The sequence below is a fragment of the Oryctolagus cuniculus genome, chromosome 5 (assembly GCF_051225735.1).
Source record: "Oryctolagus cuniculus isolate XC-2025 breed Fujian yellow rabbit chromosome 5, ASM5122573v1, whole genome shotgun sequence".
NCBI lineage: Eukaryota > Metazoa > Chordata > Mammalia > Lagomorpha > Leporidae > Oryctolagus > Oryctolagus cuniculus.
This window is the reverse complement of record NC_142871.1, coordinates 66,043,956-66,067,059: the sequence shown is the minus strand read 5'-3', so window position 1 is coordinate 66,067,059 and position 23,104 is coordinate 66,043,956. Positions and strand designations below refer to the sequence as shown.

The 23,104-nt window shown below is 39.7% G+C and overlaps 1 protein-coding gene across 4 annotated transcripts in view; it reads left to right on the top strand.

The window, feature by feature from the left end:
• LIN28B (lin-28 RNA binding posttranscriptional regulator B) overlaps positions 1-21,925 on the top strand; it is a 134,983-nt gene extending 113,058 nt beyond the window's left edge. For all 4 annotated transcript variants that reach the window (XM_051855427.3, XM_089332815.1, XM_051855429.3 and 1 more), the window contains one exon: positions 21,435-21,925. In XM_051855427.3, the coding sequence (XP_051711387.2) occupies positions 21,435-21,804 (370 nt within the window). In that variant the 3' untranslated portion in view covers positions 21,805-21,925. The remainder of the gene's footprint in view (positions 1-21,434) is intronic.
• The last annotated feature ends 1,179 nt before the right edge of the window (positions 21,926-23,104 follow it).

The following is a 23,104-nucleotide window of genomic DNA, read 5'->3' as shown; positions in this document are numbered from 1 at the left end:
CATTGGTTTACTCCCCTAATGGCTGCCTTGGCCAAATGTTGGCCTCTCAGGCAGTGGCTTTACCCACTATGCCACAGCACTGGCCACAAAGCTGACTGATTTAATAATTTATTATTTATTTTTTTTCATTTATGTTATGCAAAGAAATGCTAATGTGATCACTGCTGGTTAGTGACTGAATAAACCAATGAGGATGGTAGATGGGCCTTGAGTATCCGTTAGGATGACGGATCTCTGACATGGCATAAAGGCAGGATACTAGGAATCTATCCACAAATGGATAAGAAGCCAAGAAAACTGTTCATAAGTTTAGGAGCATGATTATTTGCATGATAGTTTTAAACACCAAAATATAAGGAAGGTTTTGAAAGTACTTTTTCCGTAGAAATGAACCAGCCAAGTACTATACCAATAAATACTATGAATGCAATGATGAATGATGGAACTTTTAGGAAAATCAGTCCATGTGTGAAGAGATTTGGAAACTAGGAATAAAGATGATCTTGTAGTTGAGTTTGAGATTAAGACATTAAAGTAGGAATAATCTATGAGTGTGCTATGTAAAGAAAATAGTTTATGCTAAGGAAATAGATTAGGTTTTTTTAAAGATTTATTTATTTATTTGAAAGGCAGAGTTACAGAAAGGCAGAGCCAGAGAGAGAGAGAGAGAGAAAGAACTTCTAAGATTCACAATGGCTTCAAAAAAAAATCAAATACCTTGAAATAAATTTAACCAAAGACATCTAAGAGCTCTATGATAAGAATTACAAAGCATTAAGTAAAGATATAGAAGATACAAAAAAAAAAATGGAAAAATCTTCCATGTTCATGGATTGGAAGAATCGATATAATCAAAATGTTCATCATAATACCAAAAGCAATTTACAGATTCAATGTGATACCAATCAGAATTGAAGGACATTCTTCTCAGATATAGAAAAAATGATGCTGAAATCACATGGAAACACAGGAGACCCCAGTAACCACAGCAATCTTATACAACAAAAACAAAGCCACAGACATCACAGTACCAGATTTCAAGACATACTATGGGGCGGTTATTGAAATGAAAACAGCCTGGTCGTGGCACAAAAACAGATGGATAGAGCAATGCAACAGAATAGAAAGGCCAGAGGCTGGTGCCGTGGCTCACTTGGCTAATCCTTCGCTTGCGGTGCTGGCATACCAGGTTCTAGTCCCAGTTGGGGCACCGGATTCTGTCCCGGTTGCTCCTCTTCCGGTCCAGCTCTCTGCTCTGCTGTGGCCCTGGAGTGCAGTGGAGGATGGCCCAAGTGCTTGGGCCCTGCACCCGCATGGGAGACCAGGGGGAAGCACCTGGCTCCCGGCTTCGGATCGGCTCAGCGTGCCGGCCAGCGCAGCCAGCTGTAGTGGCCATTTGGCGGGGTGGGGGTGGGGGTGGGGTGTGAACCAACAGAAAAGGAAGATCTTTCTCTCTGTCTCTCTCTCTCACTGTCTAATTCTGCCTGTCAGGAAAAAAAAAAAAAAAGAAAGGCCAGAAAGCAACCCACACATCTACAACCAACTTATCTTTGACAGAGGAGCTAAAATAGAGCAAGGACAGTCTCTTCAATAAATGGTACTGGCAAAAATGGTTCTCCAAGTACAGAAGTATGAAGCAGGACCCCTACTTTGCACTTTACACAAAAATCCACTCAAAATGGATCAAAGACCTAAATCTATGACCTGATATCATCAAATTATTAGGGAACATTGGGGAAACCCTGCAAGTCATAGGCTTAGGCAAAGAGTTCTTGGCAAAGACCCCAGATGTACAGACAATCAAAGCCAAAATTGACAGATAGGATTATATCAAATTGAGAAGCTTCTGCACTGCAAAAGAAATACTCAGCAAATTGAAGAGGCAACTGACAGAACGGAAGAAATTATTTGCACACTATGAACTAATAAACGAATAATCAGAATATATATAAAGAGCTCAAGAAACTCAACAACAACAAAACAAACATCCCAGTTAAGAAATGGGCAAAGGACTTAAAAAGAAATTTTTCAAAAGAGTAAATACAAATGGCCAACAGACACATGAAAAAATTCTAAGAATCACCAGCTGTCAGGGAAATGCAAATCAAAACCACAATGAGGTTTCACCTCATGCCTGTTAGAATCGCTTTCATACAGAAATCAACAAACAACAAATGCTGGCTAGGATGTGGGGAAAAAGGTACCCTAATCCACTGTTGGTGGGAATGTGAACTGATGCATCCAATGTGGAAGACAGTATGGAGATACCTCAGAAATCTGAATATAGACCTACCATATGACTCAGCCATCCCACTCCTGGGAATTTACCCAAGGGAAATGAAATCAGCACATGAAAGAGTTACCTGTACCCCCATGTTCATTGCAACTCGATTCACAATAGCTAAGATATGGAATTAACCCAAATGTCTGTCAACTGAAGACTAGATAACAAAATTAGGGGATATGTACACCATGGAATATTACACAAAAACAAATGAGACAGCGCCGCGGCTCACTAGGCTAATCCTCCACCTGCAGCGTCGGCACCCTGGATTCTAGTCCTGGTTGGGGCGCCGGATTCTGTCCCGGTTGCTTCTCTTCCAGTCTAGCTCTCTGCTGTGGCCTGGGAAGGCAGTGGAGGATGGTCCAATTGCTTTAGCCCTACACCCATATGGGAGACCAGGAGGAAGCACCTGGCTCCTGGCTTTGGATCGGCGCAGTGCGCTGGCCGTAGCAGCCATTTTGGGGGGTGAACCAATGGAAGGAAGACTTTTCTGTCTGTCTCTCTCTCTCTCTCTCACTGTCTAACTCTGCCTGTCAAAAAGAAAAAAAAGTTAAAAAACCAAATGAAATCCAAAGTGAATTAAACTGGAAAACATCATATTTAGTGAAATAAGCCAGTCCCCAAAGGACAAATATCATATGTTCTTTCTCCCTGATCTGTGATAACTAATAGAAGTGAAATTGACATTTTGAGATGCAAGGACTTTGAACAGCCCTTGTCTGAACTGTTGAGGAGCAGCTTTTCTTTTCATACTATTTGTTGAACATTTACTTAGTATAATCTTATATGTATAAAGTTAATTGAAAAAAGATCTTAGTAAAAAATAAGAATGGGAATAGGAGAGGGAGTAGGATGAAGGTTGGGAGTGTGGGTGGGAGGGCGAGTATGGTGGGAAGAATCACTATGTTCTTAAAGTTGTATTTATGAAATACATGAAGTTTGTATACTTTAAGTAAAAGGCTCCTGGGGGGGAAAAAAACAGTGAACATGGAATGGAAATTATAATTACAGAGCATCTGCAAGATACACATAGTCATATGCTATTTTGTTCTCTTTGCTGTTCTTCTAAGGAGAAAAATACTTTAAGCTTTTCACGTTATTTATTTTTGTTCTTGCACTTTCTAATTCATGAGGCTGTTGGATCTTCCATGAATTATCTTACCACTAACGTGGTGAAGTTGCTTCAAGAATATCCAAGATTAGGAAAAGAAATCTCACCTATCTTTATATGATTTACAAAGCGTTTTAAAATATCTCACTTTAGAGCAACAGCAACCAGGTGAAATAAGAGGGAATTTGGTTTGTCTTTAAAAACAGATTCTGGAGGATTAAATTTATTTATGGATGAGGAAACTCTTGAGAGATTAGGTGGTTTTATCACAGATCACCTGAGGTGTATAGACTGAAATCCTAAATTCTGCATTAGTAGATTTGCAGTCACAAATAATGTACACATGAACTACGAAACCCAATTATTTAGTACTATAAGATAAAGTTTAAATATTAGGCTGAAATACTTCCTTTAGTGCAATACTTCCTTTAGTGATCTTGGATTCTGTTTTCTTTCTGAAGCCAGTCAACTTACCTTCTTAAACTTGTCATCCAGTTTTCCACTTGTCTTCTTTTACATGCCATTTGTTCACCATGTTTTATTTTTTTCTAATCTATGCATCTATATAAGCCTGAGGCCCTTTTTTTTTTTTTCATTTTAAAAAATTTATTTGAGTGACAGAAACACAGACACAGACACAGAGCTCTCATCGCCTGGTTCATTCCCCAAATGCCTGCAACAGCCAGGGCTGAGTGAGACAGAAACCAGGAGCCAGGAACTCAATCCAAGTTTCCTGCCTGGGTAGCAGGGACCCAACTACTTGAACCTTCATCTGTGACCTCCTGGGGTATGCATTATTGGGAAGCTAATCCAGAGTGGACTTTGTCGCTCCCCCTCTTCGCGGAGGAACGACACAGGACCCTGCGCTGTTCTTTTGTCTGCTCGGCCCTTCCCAGGTTTGCTGCTGGTTCTTCCCGAGTTGGCTGCCGTCCTTCCACCTCCGTGGAAGGGCGGTTCCCCCTGCTACTTTCCCCACTTCCGCTGGGGAGCGGCAACACCGCCGGCCGGCTCTCTGGGGGCTGCTCAGGTGTTCCCTCAGGTAGATGTTCCCCTTAGATGTTCCTGGTGCATGTTGTCTCTCTCCTCCTTTATAGTCCTCTTCCACCAATCCCAACTCTGCTACCCACATGCCGAGTATGCTGCTCTCCTCCAATCAGGAGCAGGATCAGCTCCTGCAGGTCAGTCAATCAAATTGGCGAGAGGCAGCTGTGTAGAAGCTGTTTCCTCCTCTCCCAGCGCCATATTGTGGGAGAGCAGATGCATAGAACAAGTCTTAATTCCAGTAACTTAGTCTAGTCCGAGTTGCTCCCCACAGACTTGAACTTGACCCTCATCCCAACTGGCAGCTTAACTGCCAAGCTAAACTGCCACCTCCTTTAATTAGTCTTTTAAAAAATGTTTTTTTATTTATTTGAAAGGCAGAGTTACAGAGAGAAAGGATGAGACAGAGAAAGTTACTGAAGGAGAAAGTGAGAGAGAGAGATCTTCCATCTGCTAGTTCACTCCCCAAATGGCCACAGTGACTGGCACCGGCCCAGGCTGAAGCCAGGAGCCTAGAAGACCCTATGGGTCTCCCACGTGGGTGGCAGTGGCCCAACTTCTTGGGCCATTTTTGGCTGTTTTACCAGGCTCATTAGCAAGGAGCTAGATAGGATGTGGAGCTTCTGGTACTCCAACCAGGGCTTACATGGAATGCTAGCCACTGCAACTCAACCCTCAAGGCAACATGCCAGCCCCTAATTTTTAATAACTTCTAATACCATTATTACAGCCAAGCTGATTCCTTTACAAAGCTATCCCAACTGCTCCCATTAATTGTTGTTAAATCTTCTTTTTGTTCTTTAAATTTTTATTGGGACCAGCCTTGTGGCATAATGGGTAAAATGCTGCCTGTAATGCCAGCATCCCATATGGGTACCTGTTCAAGTCCTGGCTTTCCACTTCTGATTTAGCTCCCTGCTAATGGCCTGGGAAGAGCAATAGAGATGGCCCAAGTGCTTGGGCCCCTGCCACCAACTTGGGAGACCCAAATGAGCTTCCTGGTTCCTGGTTTAGGCCTGACTCAGCCCTCGCCATTGCAGCCACTTGGGGAGTGAACCAGCAGGTGGAAAACCTCTCTCTCGGTGGCTTTCCCTCTCTATATAATTCTTCCAAATAATTAAATTTTTATTGATTGTGTTTGAAAGCCAGAGACAGACAGAAAGAGACAAAGAGCTCTCCCATCTGCTGATTCATTCCTTAAATGCCTACAACAGCTGGGGCTGAAGTAGGCCAAAGCTAGGAGCTTGAAACTCAATCTGGTCTCCCATATGGGTAGCAGGAGCCTAAGTACTTGAGCTTTTACCTGCTGCCTCCAAAGGTGAATATCAGCAGCAACCTGGAATTGAGAGTGTAGTTGGGACTGGAACCCGAGGACTGGGATATAGAATGCAGATATCCCAAGTAGTATCTTATCTGCTGTGCCAAAAACCCATCCGTCCCCTGTCTTCTTTTGACAAAGCCATCACCAGGAGGAATAGGCGACCATTTTCCATTAGAATCCAAAGGGGCCTTTGAAAATGTTTTTAAAATTAATATTACGGCTCACTAGGCTAATCCTCTGCCTGTGGCGCCAGCACCCCAGGTTCTAGTCCCAGTTGGGGCACCAGATTCTGTCCCGGTTGCTCCTCTTCCAGTTCAGCTCTCTGCTGTGGCCCGGGAGGGCAGTGGAGGATGGCCCAACTGCTTGAACCCTGCACCCGCATGGGAGACCAGGAGGAAGCACCTGGCTCCTGGCTTCAGATCAGCACAGCGCACCGGCCATGGGGGGCCATTTGGGGGGTGAACCAACGGAAGGAAGACCTTTCTCTCTGTCTCTCTCTCTCTCACTGTCTAACTGCTGTCAAAAAAAAATATATTACAAATGGTTTACAGATGTATGAATAAAGAGATGATCAAGAGAAATCCCATCACTATAGTGGGGATTCATGTGAATTTTTAGGTATCTCAGATTTTTACCCATCTTTCATTGTGAAGATAACACATGGGTACCTCAAAAACTTTGTATAAAGTTAAAATTGAAAGATTTTGTTTTGGTGCAGATTTTCCATTTTACATGTTTTTGTGAACTTTCTGAAGATCCCTTATGCATGGATTTCAAATTTTCTTTTGCAGCAAAATAAAACTCATCTTTTAATTCCATTTTCCATGAATTTTTTGAAGTCCCTTTATACATGACCAGGTTGGACAGTAGCTTTTGAATGCCTGGAACTACACATGGGCTATCCTAGAACATACCTATCTTAAAAATACTGATGTGATTTCAGATACATTTCTAACAGATTCCAGTGTATTATTACTTTTGGTTGTTCTGTTGTTAATATCCACAAAATGTAAAACTTTAAATATTTTTCATAGCTCATAATTTTGTTGAAGAGAGAGTTGTAATTTTCTTCAGCCTATAATTATAAAACATTTTCATTTTTAGATTAGAATAATCAATTATATAGTTTTTTTATTTCTATGCTGTTTTCTTTTGGCTGCTTTCTTTAGCACTTACAAACCATATTAAGTAAATTTCTTAATGTAGACCTCATAAAAGGTAAAAGAATATTGTCACATATCCTTTCAGCAAATACTTTTTTGTCCAAAATATTCCATGATGACATCATCTGTATAGAATGACTGACTAGATAAGAAATTCCTTTGGGGTCAGTGTTGTTTTGCGGCAGGTTAAGCTGCTGCCTGGGACAATGGTGTCCCATATGAACACTGGTTTGAGACGCAGCTGCTTTGCTTCCCATCCAGCTCCCTGCTAATGTGCCTAGGAAATTAGTGGGTGCTTGGCTCAAATTCTTGGGTTCCTGCACCCTTGTGGGAGACCAGATGGAATTCCTGGCTCCTGGATTTGTCCTAGCCCAGCCCTGGATTTTTGCAACCATTTAGAAAGTGAACCAGTAGGTAAAAGAAGTTTTTCCCTCTCTCTCCTTCTCTTTCTGTGACTCTGCCTTTCAAATAAATAAAATAAAATTTTAAAAAAAGAAAAAAGTACCTTTTTGTCCTTAGAAGTATACTGTTTGTTCATTGATTCTTGAGTTTGGGAAAATTTGTGAAGGATATTACTTTATGCAAAGACTCATCATCTGTGGTTTAACTGATATAATTAATTTTACATAATTATTAGAATCTGGAGTGCTATTATCTGCCTTTTTGTATTTGTGGTCCATAAGACACCTTTTGTCAGTCCTCTTTTCTCTGCCATTAAGGCCAGAAAAGAAAATAATATGAATTTTTTTTAAAAAAGTGAATTTTTAACTGTGTTCAACGAAAGATTTTTTTAAAAAGACAAAATGCTATCTTATGATGTCATTTATGTTCTTGGAAATCAGAAAATACTTTCAGAAATGCAATAAGAAAACAAAGAGATAGTGATGAATTATTTCATTAATTTATTATTCCTCTTAGGTGATTACCTCATTCTTCTTCTTAGTGCTTCAGTAGCCCTCTCTTAGCATTTTATTAATTTAATCAATTATTTTAGAACAATTTTAACATTAAAAATACTAATTATATAAGAATTATAATTATTCTCTTTTAATTTCCTTTTAGCTTAGTTAAAAGTAATTCCCAGGATTACAAAAAGAAGAAATATTTCAAGATATAGGAAAACTAAGATCACTGGAAAGAAGCATGAAAACTAAATTTGGGTTCAATAATCCTATTTAGTTGGTTGTCCATTTGTCTCATCTCCTTTAGGAGTCTCTGTGCTTAAAAGCAAGACCTGTGTCCACTATGATTTTTCATCTTGTACAGTGATTTCGATGGTGCATATTTAATGTATGTCAAAGGATAATTTTCAAAGAAGGTAATATTGTGACTCTTAGATGTAAAATGAACCAAGTGTTAAAGGTTTTATTTATAGTTCAAAGGAGAATCCCAAGACAGACATATTTGTAATCAGGAATATTGAATATGTAAATAGAGACAAAACTAGCTTCTTCCACATTGAGGAAAGAGTCAATTGCACCTGTGTCTATAGGAAAGAACTTACCTCTTCTAGGAGAAGAAGAACTTTGAGTTGTTTTGAGTGATCAGCATGTCAGAAGCCATACTGTAGCCCTGATAGAACCATACAGCCACATCGTCCAGAGGGGTGCTGTGAACCTGGCCAAGGCAGTTTTCCAGTGAAGCACAACTTTCCCCTTGCACATGTTGCATTCAGTCAAATTACAGAAATCAGACATATAAAGAAAGCTTCATGTTCAATGTGATAAATAAATAGCATTTTGCAATTTGCAGCTCTCATATTTTTAAATGTTTGTGAGTTTTGAAACATACATTTTTAGAGCATAAAGATATTGTCCAAACAAGTTTATCCCCTTTTCCATACCCGCTAAAATATTTTACAAGATTCTCCTTTCTTAGAAAAACAGAAAGAAAAAAAAAATAGCATCTTGCTTTCTTTTGTTCTACTAGGAGAAGTAGTCAAGTTCTTCATGTAAACTTCTACCAGTCAAATCCAAAGAGTGGTATACTTAAAGGAATTGTCCTCAGCAGAAAGCTATTGAGGGGAGGGACTTAACAGAATAAATAAACAAACAAATCTCTTAACACATAGCTTCTAGCCCTAACAGGAAGCAGTTATTCAGAGTATGTGTAAACAGTTTGGCTCCATGCAAGGATTTATCTGTTCTGCAGGTGCTTACCTTCAGTTTTTACCTTCATCCTTGACTTGACAGCTGTCTCTTAGTGGCCATGTGTTTGCAGGGTCACAGCTTTGAAGTGTTCAAATGGGGAGACCAGATTCCTTAGGGATCAGTGGCAGAGAAAAGATCTGTAGGGATATTTTAGCAGTTGGACCATCAGGCTTTCACCATACAAAAAGCTTCAACCAGTGAGGAGAAAAAGCAGCAGCCAGGAGACCAAGCATACCTTGCCTGACTTTAATTTCAGTTCTCATCTTCAAGATCCAACTTGTACAAGAGGAAATAATACTATTACATTTTTCAGGGTTATCTGAACATGGTAGCAATTTTCACCTGCCTGCCTACATAGTGAGCAATTTAAGAACTGCTGATTCTTGGTGAAGGGCAATATATGGTCAGTCACAAGAAGACCACTTGGACTAAAGGAAGAAATGGACACAGGTCATTTACCTCTCATCTGTACCACATCATTTTCATCAGCAGTAACTGGTGCCAGAATGAGATGAAAATTATTGATCATTAGAAACCTTTCCTTGGTCATTTCAGCAAAATAGTCTAATTCCTCCTGATTACTGTTTAGCTATTCACATAGGAGATGGCTTGGTACAATCTTCTTTTGCCTCTTGCACATGTGAGTTAGTCCTGCAGGCATTTTTTCGGTAATTGATATCAGGCACTGTGCCCTGAAACAGCTGGTCCACAAAATATTTTTAAATGATGTACTATAAATATTGTCAGAATGGAAAGTGTATTAATATTTCTTACTATTTCAGCAATATAGGAATAATTCAGTGTTAGTAATTCAGTATTCAGTAATACAGCAGCAGTAGGAAGGTATTTTAATGCTCTATCTTCATTAAAACCCAAATGCTACCAACATTATTAATTGTGTCAAAGGTAACTCGGTCATTAACCTAATAAATATTCATTCTGCTAAAACTGGGATAACGTCTTTTAATCTAGCCCTCTTTGTCCCTCTGGCTTGTACACAACCAGTATAAATCTGGAACTGTTATCTGGCCTGCGTTACTATTGGTCAGTCATGCCACCACAATGGATTCTTGACCTCTCCGCATCTTTCTTGTATTTGGAATTCGTCATGCCGTGTCTTCCTCTGTTTTTAATGGAGAAGTATGCAATAGAATACGAGCTAGTCACTCTGTTTATTTTGTAGTCCTTATTTTGTATACCTAAGGTGCTTTGAAAGGTGTTTAAATCCATCACATCTTGTTTGGTTGTTTACATTCACTTCACTAGATAACAGATTATTGTTTTACTTACAGGTAATCATGCTGAAATTTGTCTTTTGAAATGTTTTGTTGTCTTGTCGAACATTTTAATAGTAAAATAACTTTCAATGTACATAATGAAGATTCCCAGCAAACACATTTGACTTCGGAGTAACTTGTGAAATAATGTTGTAGATAAAAAGGTAATACTGCTTTACAGAGCCAAAGCCTAAAAGAAATCTTATGATGAGCAAGGAAAAAAAGCATTATAAAAGTTGACACAGAGCACCAGTGGAATGGTATCTCTTCAGGCTGAGCCGATGTGTTTATAGCAGATGTCCACCTCTGACATTGGTGAATTTGAAATGATCTGGTGAGAAGCAAGCAGCCCTTGGGGGTTTTCAGTTTTCAGCAAGGCTGCTGTACTACATAAATGAACACACATTTCAGACCTTATATTATAATCTGATTCTTCTATCTAAGCAAACACCTAATTTTCACCATTTCAAGATGTTAAATATTAAATGTCATCTCTCTCAGATTTAGTAGTAGCACCAACCTTCTAAAATATTCTGTACCTAAGGGTCAGCATGACCAAATATGGGAGATAAACTGTAAACTTCCAACAAGGATGAAAGTTACAGTTTGGATGGTTCCAGTGCTGCCACCACAAGTGTGCATTTGGATTTTATTAATTTTGTATGTGTGCATGTGTGAGCACACATATGTATGTTGCTCCTGACCTGAATACTCCTCCTTCATTGTCTTGGATCGTGAAAGCAGTGCTGGCAGAGTGCCCACTGCGTGTAGGATTGGCTCCTATTTCATAACAAACTGCTTTTACTCTCAAGAAATTGGAAAGCATTAAGCTATCAGTGTTTGAGTACATATTTCTCCTTGTTTTTTCAACTTTTCCATTAGCCAGGACAGATTACCTGTCTGGGATGTTGTCTGTCACCTAGAAGAGAGATAACATTTCTGTTTCAAATAAAGATTTAACTTATGACCTAGAATTCATTATTATGTGCCTTCTCAAATTATGGTACAAAGCAGGACACTTTCAACAAACGATAGCTGTGCCAATGGATTGCTTCAGATTCTACCAAGTATTTTTAAACCCAATGGAATGAAATACAAAAACGTCTGGTTTATAACTACCCCTGATTGAAGTGTGCTTACATAAGAAAGGTTCCTCTTGTCCCCAGGCCTCTGGTGATTTCCCTCCCCTTCTGTGGCCTCTTGTCTTTTAAAACTGTCCCACGTTCCATCGCTGCTTAATGATCTGTGCTGCCATTTATTATATACCTGTCCCCCCTACATTTTCCATCTTCCTGTTTTTATAAGATGATGAAAGGTGATGGATAGAGCCATTACTGTATTTTAGCTGTTCCTCGAGATACTTTGGTGTATTTTTATTTGCTGTTACAAGGTTGACCATGGCATTAGTCACAGAGAGCATTCAAACACTGAAAAACATAAAACAGTCCAAAAACCTGTCAGTACTAGACATCAAAGATAAAGCAGATATATATATATATATATATATATGTTTGTTTTATTATCCAGACAACTGTTCACCTACCTTTCACTGGCATCTGTTAGAAAGTTGTGCACACAGTAGATGTTATTAAATGTTTGTTTTTCATTTGATTTTATGCAAATGATTAGATGTTATGGGTAGTTGAGTCCCCTAAAGGGCAAAGTATCTAATTCCCCACTGTATAACCAGGTGATAAAAGAGATTAGAAGAGTAGTTGGGGCCAGTGCCGTGGCTCAATAGGCTAATCCTCTGCCTTGCGGCGCCGGCACACCGGGTTCTAGTCCCCGTCAGCGCACCGGATTCTGTCCCGGCTGCCCCTCTTCCAGGCCAGCTCTCTGCTATGGTCAGGGAGTGCAGTGGAGGATGGCCCAAGTGCTTGGGCCCTGCACCCGCATGGGAGACCAGGAGAAGCACCTGGCTCCTGCCTTCAGATCAGCATGATCCGTGGCGGCCAATGGAGGGTGAACCAACGGCAAAAGGAAGACTTTTCTCTCTGTCTCTCTGTCTCTGTCTCTCTCTCTCTCTCTCTCTCTCACTGTCCACTCTGCCTGTCAAAAATTAAAAAAAAAAAAAAAAAAGAGTAGTTGGTAAGTAAAAAACTGCTTTTTCAACTCGATAAAACCCCAACTCAATTTAATTGGTCTGAATACTGGGGTTTGGGGCGTTCATTGTAGAATATTCATTTCCATGGCCAGCAATTTGGGGGTTTTGAATTCACTTTGGTTCTATGCCAGCATGGACAGCCTCTGACTTACTACTTTGCCTAGGACTAGGTAATACCAAGCCATCCAAAAACTGAATGGCAATGATATTAACTAAATTTCCCCTTTTATTTAATAATATTAAGAACCACCACTATGTTGAACTTCTTTTTCTCTTAAAAATGGAAAACAGAGTAGTTACCTTATTAATGATACTATTTTAGGTAAATTGTAATTTAAGTGTTAGAGGTTTTGAAAATTACATGACTAACCACTTATATAAAACAGAGATACTGTCATTATATTTATATGCATGAAATAATAATCTTCTATTTAAGACAGCAGACTCTGACCTTTAGGAGAGATGTTCGCAAGAACATATTCTCACTAAACAAACTTACATACTTGTCAAAATTAATTTAGATGTAGGCACTAGAAGATAGAATATTAAAGTTATGGGAAGTCAGCAAATATTAATTATTAATGATGGTGAAATTTATGGAAAGTAATAACTGATTAAAGAGCTATAAATTGCCATCTATTTTGGTAACATAGGTGCCTATATATTGAACCTATTCTTGATCAATAAACTAAAATAATGGCCTCAGAACAAAGAAACCATTTCTGGAGTGAGACCCAGTTGGAGTTTGCAGTCTTTTCCTTCCAAAGTCATCAGGGATCGGTGATGGTAGAAGGTTGCGGGCTTTTCTGCCATCACAACCCGAAATTTCAGGGAATCATTTTTAGCTCCCAGTAAGGAAGTAAGATAAACACACACACTTATCCTCCCTCCCTTGTTCCCTTCCTTCCCTCCCCCTCCCCCTCCCTTTTCCTTTCTGAGGCATCAGTGACATGTTGAAAACAGTGTTTGGAGAGATTTATTCTGTTTTGACCCATGGTTCTCAAGTAGCTACACACTGTTATCTCCTGGGAAGCTTTTAAAAAGTACTGGGACTTTGCCCTCAAAGACTCTGATTTAATTGGTTTGGAGTAGGACCCAGGCAAGGCTTTTTTTTAAAAAATACTTTAGTAAGATTCTAGAGCCATGGGTATACAAGTTCATTGTCAGATGACTAACAATAATAGTGAAAGTCAAAATAGATATGGAGTTTCGTAAGTATGATTACTCCTTTAAATTATACATGTATATTCTTATTATTTAAAAAAGAAACTATATAAAAATTTCTGGAGTAAAAATGACATGTCCCTTCACTGTACTAACTGTTCTTGTCCCCACATGTAACCACTGTTAATTTGTGAATTTACTGTGGTTTTTTTCTGTGCATTAACAATTCCCTATAATCATATATAGTATTTTTGAAACAAATATACAATTACACTATATTTATGGATGAGGATGCTTCAAAAAGTTCATGGAAAATACAAAATTGAAAAAACTATGCATCAATTTAAAAAAATTTTTTGCATCAAATTAATCATTTAGTTCCATTTTCCACAAACTATTTGAGAAACTCTTGAATTATCCCATGGTTTGCTTTTAAAGATTTATTTATTTATTCGTTTGCAAGGCAGAAAAACAGAGAAAGAGGGAGAGACAGAGAGAGATCTTCCAAGCCGGCGCCGCGGCTCACTAGGCTAATCCTCCGCCTAGCGGCGCCGGCACACCGGGTTCTAGTCCCGGTCGGGGCGCCGGATTCTGTCCCGGTTGCCCCTCTTCCAGGCCAGCTCTCTGCTGTGGCCGGGGAATGCAGTGGAGGATGGCCCAGGTGCTTGGGCCCTGCACCCCATGGGAGACCAGGAAAAGCACCTGACTCCTGGCTCCTGCCATTGCATCAGCGCGGTGCGCCGGCTGCGGCGGCCATTGGAGGGTGAACCAACGGCAAAAGGAAGACCTTTCTCTCTGTCTCTCTCTCTCACTGTCCACTCTGCCTGTAAAAAAAAAAAAAAAAAAAAAAAAAAAAAAAAGATTAAAAAAAGAGAGAGATCTTCCAGTAGCTGGTTCATTCCCCTAAATGACTGCAACAGCCAGGGCTGAGCTAGACCAAAGCCAGGAGCCAGGAGTTTCATCCCAGTCTCCCACGTGGGTGTAGGGCCCGAAGCACACGGGCCATCATCTGCTGCTTTCCCAGGCACATTTACAGAAAACTGGATCTGAAGTGGAGGTCCTGGACTCCGCCACAGTGCCAGCCCTTACCTCAAGTTTTTTAAAAGTTCTTTTACTTTGTTCCTTTTAATATCTGCACAGTGTTTTATGTGCAGATTTATTTCCCACTTTAGCATATTTATAGCTTAGTGGTAAGGAGTGTGGACTCTAGAACCAGACTACCTAGGTTTAATTTAAGTATTTATTAGCATTTAATTTTTTCTTTTTACCTGTATGAACAATACTTCAGTTATTATCTTAGTACCCAGATCATTGTGACTATTCTTATAGGGCAAGTTCCTATAGTTGGAATTGCTGGGTCAAAGGATATGTGTGTTGATATTTTGAAATATGCTGTCAGGTTGTCCCCTAAGAGACAGGGGGCAGTTCATTGGTTGTGTTCACTCTAACCAGTAGGATCTGATTGCAGTAATCAAAGTCTGACTCACTCACATCACAGTATGATTTCATGAGCTAACTAAATGTCAGGCTTCTCTCTCTTGATTAGCATTGTATTGAGTCAGTTTGATAGCCCTGATTATAGCATGTCAACCTTAAGTTCTGACTCAGTCTTCAACACAGGATTAGAAAAAGAAGGGGAAGATTATTTTTGAATTTTCTTGGACAAAAGTTATCAATATATAAAGTACAGGAGGGATAAAAATACAACCCAGCCTTAGTAGTAAAACAAACCTGGACTGGAGAAGACCCAACTTTTTGTTTGTTAGTTGGGATAACTCAGAGAGAGAAGCTAACCTCCCCCTAGCACAGTGACTGAACAGCAACCCAAATCTCAGGAAAAATCTACTTCAAATTTCATATGTCTGTGTGGGTATGCTCATGTATCTTGATGTTCTAAGTTCAAAATCCTGTAGAGTTTTAGGTTATATTCAATGATATTACATCAATATTATTGATTACAATGATTTTATATGATAAAATGATAGTGATACTTATCATTAAAATTTCCTTCTAGGTAAACTTTCTGAATCTTAATTTAATCATCAATATGATGTAGATATTGTAGTACCCACTTTCTAGGGCTTGGGAGAAGACTGATTTATATAACACATACAAAAAAAAAAGCTTATAAATAGACATTTAGCCTGAAGTTAAGACACAAATTTAGAAACCTGCATCTCTGGGGCCAGTGCCCTGGTGCAGTAGGTTAATCCTCTGCCTGTGGCGCCAGCATCCCATATGGGTGCCGGTTCTAGTCCTGCCTGCTCCTCTTCCAATCCAGCTCTCTGCTGTGGCCTGGGAAAGCAGTAGAGGATGGCCCAAGTACTTGGGTCCCTGGCAGGAAGAAGCACCTGGCTCCTGGCTTCGATCGGCACAGCTCCAGCCGTTTCGGCCATCTGGGGAGTGAACCAACGGAAGGAAGACCTCTCTCTCTTCCTCTCCCTCTCACTGTCTGTAACTCTACCTCAGAAAGAAAGGGAGGGAGGGAGGGAGGGAGAGGGAGAGAGGGAGGGAGGGAAGGAAGGAAGGAAGGAAGGAAGGAAGGAAGGAAGGAAGGACCGACCGACCTAATGAAACCTGCATCTCACATTCCGTGTCAGAGTTGCTAGGGTCAATATCCGGCTGTGCTCTCAACTCCAGCTTCTTGCTCATGCGGGACCCTAGGAGGCAGCAGGTGATGGCTCGGCTAATAGGATTCTAGCCACTCACCTGAGATACCTGTATTGAGTTTCTCATTCCTGAGTTCTGTGACTCATCAGTCTCCTAACTCTCCTCTTAGTATTTTGGGACAGATGTTGTAGAGAGAAAAAGCTATCTTCACGTTTATATTTAGGGGCTGCCAGAACAGAGTGGGGCTTTCTTCTGGAAGGATGGTCTCAGAATCTGTGTGTGTTGCTCACAGGTTGTGCATAGTGAGGGGAGACGACTTTCGCCGTCAAAGCCGCACCTTGGATCCTTCCCTTTTCCACTCTCTTGGGTTTTCTGATAACATTTCTTTTCTTTTTAAAACAATTTATATATTATTGGAAAGGCAGAGTTGTAGACAGAAGGAGAGAGAGAGATCTTTCAGCCCCCATTGGCTGCAAGACTGGAGCTGGGCCAGGCTGAAGCCAGGAGCCTGGAACTCCATCTGGGTCTCCCACAGGGGTGCAGGGGCCCAAGCACTGGGCCATCTTCTATTGCTTTTCCAAATACATTAGGAAGGAGCTGGATGGGAAGCAGCCAGGAGTTGAACCTGCACTCATATTGAGTCCACCGTGCCACTACACTGACACCCTCTTAAAATATTTCTGTCCACTCCACCTCTTGCTAACACCAGCCTGGGATCCACTCCTATGTCTTGGGTTGACTGACACACAACTGAATTAAATAGCACATGTTAATACATGAAAGAATAAAAACCTATAGGTTGAGTAATTTTATTAGTATCATTTCTGGGTTTCACTTGGACTGCATCAAAGTTAAATCTCTTCAAGGAATCAGTTACCTTTTCTTCAATTTAGTTCCTGAAATTTTTTTTTACCCCTCCCATTTGGAAACTTCACTGATGCTTTTTCTCATCTTTTGTTTTCCCCCAGGAATTTGTATATACTCTCTCCTTCTGTTCTTGATCTTCTTCCTGCCCAAAGTTGGCAAGTCTCTTTTCCCACTGTGTTCATTCTCTCTCTCTGGTTCGTCTTTGATACTACTATCGTTTCTAGTCTTTCAGCATTTCCTTCCTCTTGAGAAGCTCACAGATCACTCTGTTATTATTCTTAATGCCCCCGTCCAGGCCCTCTGCATCTGGATTTGAGTTTACATGTAAATTCTTATGAACTAACTCTTCCTAATTCAGAGACGCAACTTAAGGTACATTTTTTTTTCATGGCATTTTAAAAACAGGCCAATCCAGCTCACTATCTGTGGTATCACTCCTCTCCCAGTTTTTTTAATCACTTGATCAAGGGGAATATACAATGAATAAGTGATTCTTTCACTTAAACTGTTGGAGTATCTCTTAAAATTCAGCCTCTATGGATATTTTACTCAGTGATCCTCAGTTAATCTCAGTTCTGTTATTGCTGCATTCATCTGAAAATACTCAACCAGTTATGTAAATCAAAAAATGAGAAAGTCTCTAAAGATCACAGCAAGTCTAAATTCTTATTTCTAAATCAGGGTTTCTGTTTTTCCAGTGAGATCCTCAGAAATTTGGGTATGTTTTGAGGAGCTTATTAACTAATGGTAATATGTTGGACTTGATTTATAAAAACTTACATCACTTATTTCAGAACTTATATAGTTCTTAGATTCTAAAAGAGTTAGTTTTACTTATTTAGCCATTCATTTATATTTATATATTTAGTTGCTATTTCTATTCTATTATGGGCATCCACCTTTCATTTAAAAATTTGAATTCTATTTTGATAGTCAAATTGCCTGCAGTTTGTTGTTTATCTTTCATCCTTAACCATTTCTAAAATGAGAGGTAATACTTTTTAGGACGTGCTTATTAGAATTAAAGTATAAAGTAATTTTATGAAGAACTTGATAACATTCTAAGATTAAACTGGACATTTTATTTTACCTTTGTGCTTAATATGAGAAAGCACACTGGATCAGCATTTTACAAAACATTTAACATAAGTCATTTTATTCTTTATGTGGTGCAGTTGGAATACATTAACACATGATCATGGTTCCTTGTGTAGTCTTTCTGCTGGGAGACTGTTACATTTCTTAAGCATGTAGCTGTGCATGGAAACGCATGCCATTTCTAGGCTCACATCCCTGTTTGATGCATTCAAGCTGACAAAAACCAACTCACTTGGAGAAGTGTGGGGAATAAACAAAGGGCATGAGATAGGACCCTGTATGGCTCAGGTGGAGTATGAGGTTGTGGTATCATTTGTGAGTCAAAAGGTAGCTGAACATTTCCATCTTGGTGTGAGTCCCTTGGGAGGAAGGGGTTTTCATAAAGGGGTGAAACATGCACTCTTAGTAAGAGTGATTGACAGTGAATGATTAAATAAGAGAATAACTAGTATTCTCTGCCTCTTAAGGCTAAGCACATGTACACTGAACGCAGATCTTTTCAGTGCGGCAGGCTGTCTGGCCTAATGATAGCACGTTTCTGAAAAAGCTGGCGCTGGGGTGGATTACCTGTAAGACAAAAATGCAAGCCAACCCAAGTCATACAGTATCCTTAAAAATAAGTTTTATAACCCAAATGCATTGTTAAGTGCATATACAGAAATGGATGGAAGACCTTGTTTGTGAAAGTAGATTCCTGACATCAGGCCCTTGGTCAGTGCGTAGGCAGAGTGGCTCCCTGAATTGGATAACGCAGTGCACAGCACAGTGGCTGATGAGATTGATGTGTCCGCAGGAGAGTGGCTCTATTACTGAAGCCTTTAACCTATTTTCTCTCTCTTCAAAAATGAGCTCCTGAGTGGATGTGATCCTCAAGGAAGTGAATTTAATTCACAGGAAGATATTTTATAGATGAGCAAATTTAATTTAAGAATTTACCTACCCATTATAGAAGAGAGCTATGTGGGAAAACATTATTATAAATAATGCAGTTACATTTTTCAAAGATGCCATTTTTTTAGTGTACTGCTTTGGGTACTTGTGTTTCAAAAGCATTGGCAATTGTTCTGTAATTTTGCCCTGCCTCATAGAACACACAGCTGAAACTATTGAGTCTGTACTGTATTGTTTATCAATTTATTATATTAAAGAATGTAATTGTACTTGCATTTGAAATCATTAGTTCTTGGTTGTTCCCTTTAATTCTTGAAAATATGATCCAGTCTGCCCTAAGTTAAATACTTGGTAATTATTACAATGAGTAAAAGCCTATCTCATGAATCCATATTCTGAAATCTGTGCAGTAATATTGATAATTATTGGAAGAGGCAATACTTGGGCTAGTTTTTGCCAATTAAGAAAATTGACCCTTTATAACAACTCAGAAGATGAAATACAAAGTGTGCTACCTATACTGCTTAGCTTACTATTAATAGTAAATTAGTAGTTTCTCTTTGAAATATAAGGTAGTATAAGTTTATTAAGCTTGTTCTCTCACACAAATACAAATGTTCTTAATTATAATTATTTTTGTTGTCATTTTAGTCTTAAAATAATTCCTACACTTAGCACATATTTTGCTATTTTTTTAAGCACTGTAGCCTATTATTATTTGTGTTTTGTAATTAGAATTAAGGGGTCCTAAATATGTATTTGGAAAATACATTGAACACCAATCTGGTAAATATAAATATATGTATTTTCTTAATTTCTTCACTGTATGGTCTTTTGATATTTTCTTTATGTATATGTATTTTTTCATTTGAAAGGCAGACAGAAAGATCTACAGACTGAGCTCCCATCTACTGGTGTGCGCCCCAAATGCTGTGTTGTAACTCAGTCCAGGTTTCCCACATGGGTGGCAGGGACTTAATTATTTTAGCCGTCACCTGCTGCCTCTCAAAGTATACATAAGCTGGAAGCTGGAATCAGGAGCAGAGCCAGGACTCAAACCCAGATGCCCTGAAGATGTATTATGTGAGCATTACAACACCCAAATACCCACACCTAATAGAAAATTTTAAAGAAAATCTGATTGAAATTAAGCAAACAAAGTACAGATGATTTCCTTGCTCCGCTCTTAAGAAGTCAGAGTTTCACACATTTAGTACAAAGTCCTGTCCTTCAGCGTGCAGTTATTAGGAATGGATTTATGTTTATTCAATTTAGAAAATTCACACCAAAGGAAAACTAATTTCTTACATAAAAGAAAGTGTGTCTTGTCATGAGCATGCTTCCAGCTTTACTAATTTAAGTATTTAGAGACCTTCCATAGCAGTGTTCTGATTCATTTAATATATTGCTCTGAAATTACTTGATAATTTGCCAGATATCATTCTGATTTTCTGACTAGATATATATCAAATTACACTTGCACTACTTAATTTTGCATAAGGGAGGAAAAAAATCCTTTTCAGTTCAACTGGTTCCCACAGTCATAATTAACACTCAAGGACGTGTTAAACTCATAAAATTTAATTTGGTCTATAATTTTCCCAATTGCTAAGTGAATTGCCACTTCCTATCATATGTCAACAGCTGTATTTTTAAAGCTAGCTGGTGGGTTTTTGTTGACTGTTGACTGCCCTCTAGTGGACTGAACTGTTCTTTTCCAATAGCCTGTCAAATTTAAATGAGAAATCATTTCTATATGGAAGTTATTAAGTATTCCTTCACTGGTTTTGTACTCCTGTTTTCCACTGGCTATCAGGTGTAAGACAACTAATTTTACAGCTTTTCTGGAGCATTGCTAATGATAGTCCTTGAAACAACTAGTATAAACAGAATAAATAAATAACATTATACACTTTTAAGAAGTTATGTGAGGGGCCAGCATTGGCATCCCATACCAAAGTGCTGGTTCAAGTCCCAGATGTTATGCTTCCAAAACAGCTTCCTGATAATGTGCCTGGAAAAGTAGCAGATGATGGCCCAAGTGCTACCGTCTCTGCCACTCTATGAGAGACCAGGATGGAGTTCCTGACTCCTGGTTTTGGCCTGAGATCTGGCTGTTGTGGCTAATTCGGGAGTGAACCAGTAGATGGAAGATATGTCTCTCTCTCTCTCTCCCCCTCTCTCTCTGTCACTCTGCCTTTCAGATCTTTTGTTTTTAAATGTCATGTGAGAAAGTATGCTGATCTCATTGACAGTTTTATGCATCTTAGTTTGTTTTTTCTTTCTCATTTATTACGTGTTTTCTGATGCATGCCATCCATTTCTAAGATGTCTCTGTGACTCTCACTTGCAGATGCTACAACTGTGGTGGCCTTGATCATCATGCTAAGGAATGCAGTCTACCTCCTCAGCCAAAGAAGTGCCATTGCTGTCAGAGCATCCTGCACATGGTGGCAAACTGCCCACATAAAACTGCAGCACAGCCACCTGCCAGTTCTCAGGGAAGACAGGAAGCAGAGTCCCAGCCGTGCACTTCGATGTTCCCTAGAGAAGCAGGAGGAGGGCAGGGCTGCACGTCACCGCCGTTTGCTCAGGAGGCAAGGCCAGAGGTCCTAGAGCGGCCAGGCAGGTCCCCTCCAGAAGCTGCCTCCACGAAGTCATCGGCAGCACCAGAAGAACCAAACAAAAAGGGGCCTTCAGTTCAAAAAAGGAAAAAGACATAACCCTTGCTAGTGTCTCATGTTCTTTACCCGGTTGGGAAGTCTACCTCACGCACGCACAGGGGAACCGTATTTCACCAACAGCAGCTGGCCTGGGATGTTAACTACTGTTGAAGAACTGTGAATTTTTAAAACAGACAAATCACTCTAAGCAAATTACACTTGAGCAGGGTGTCCCGTTTTACATTATTCAGAGAATGAGATGCTGTGTGTATCAGCATGTGCAGGTGTGAGAGGGAGAGAGCCTGACCGTGTGTGTGCATGTTTCATAGAGGAATGTAGACATCTATGTAAAGAGGCTTTGTCTTTACATGTGTGCGCATATAGAAACAAGCACACACCCTCCCTCCCATAATTGGACATGTCCAAGTGTTGATAACCCACGAGAAAAATTTGCAGTGGTTTTGGAAATAACCCCCAGAGTTTTTCTTGAAATGCCACCTTTTTTATATTGCATTAAAAACAAAATCATGCCTGTTAACAATTTGTGTGAACCAAAGGATACTTCAGATCTCAGAGCTGCCAATTGTATGGTACTAAAGGTTTTTAAGACACCCTGTTCCCCTGGAGTTTGGGTTTGCCTCTTTTTCTCAATACCTACAGAGTGTTTGAAGGCAGTACCTTAACTCCATATGCCTCTGACTGCCATAGATTTTTTTTTTATTCTGGGACATTGAACTCCAGAAAAGACAATGAATGTGTAATTTCTGTGCCGATATTTCCATGTTTTTAATTCCATGTTTTGATTGTAAATTAGATGCCTATTTAGAGAAATGAAGGCGAGGGTCATCTATAAATGTAGCGACTTGATTATTTTCGGTGGTATCTTGATACCAGTTCATTGTGACCTTTAACATTAGGAGGTTTTCAAGGGGTCGTGGCAACAGCAGCTTCCCTTGACCAAGTCACTCTTGCAACCCTCGCGCAGAGCAGGGAGCCCTCCTTACTTACTACTGAAGACCTTAGAGGAAAACTTGGGTCCTCTGTGTATATTTTCAGTGGCTGTTTTTGTTCCCCCTGGAGAGTTACCTAACTTGTTTTCTCAAGCAAACAAAAGCATCACAGAAAGGAATAACATACTGGAGTTGAGAACAGAAATTAAGTAGATGCTCACGACTGCCCAGTCTGTGTGACCTGTCCGTGAGGTGTCAATGCACAGTGTTCAGTGGCAGGCTTTAAGAGTGACAAGCCTGGGGCAGGGGTACTGAAACCTCTCCCTCCAGACAGCTTGAAGTATTTTATGTAGAACACTGATCTTATAGAGGTTGCCTTCGGCGCTTACCCTGAAGTAGCCCGTAGGCCA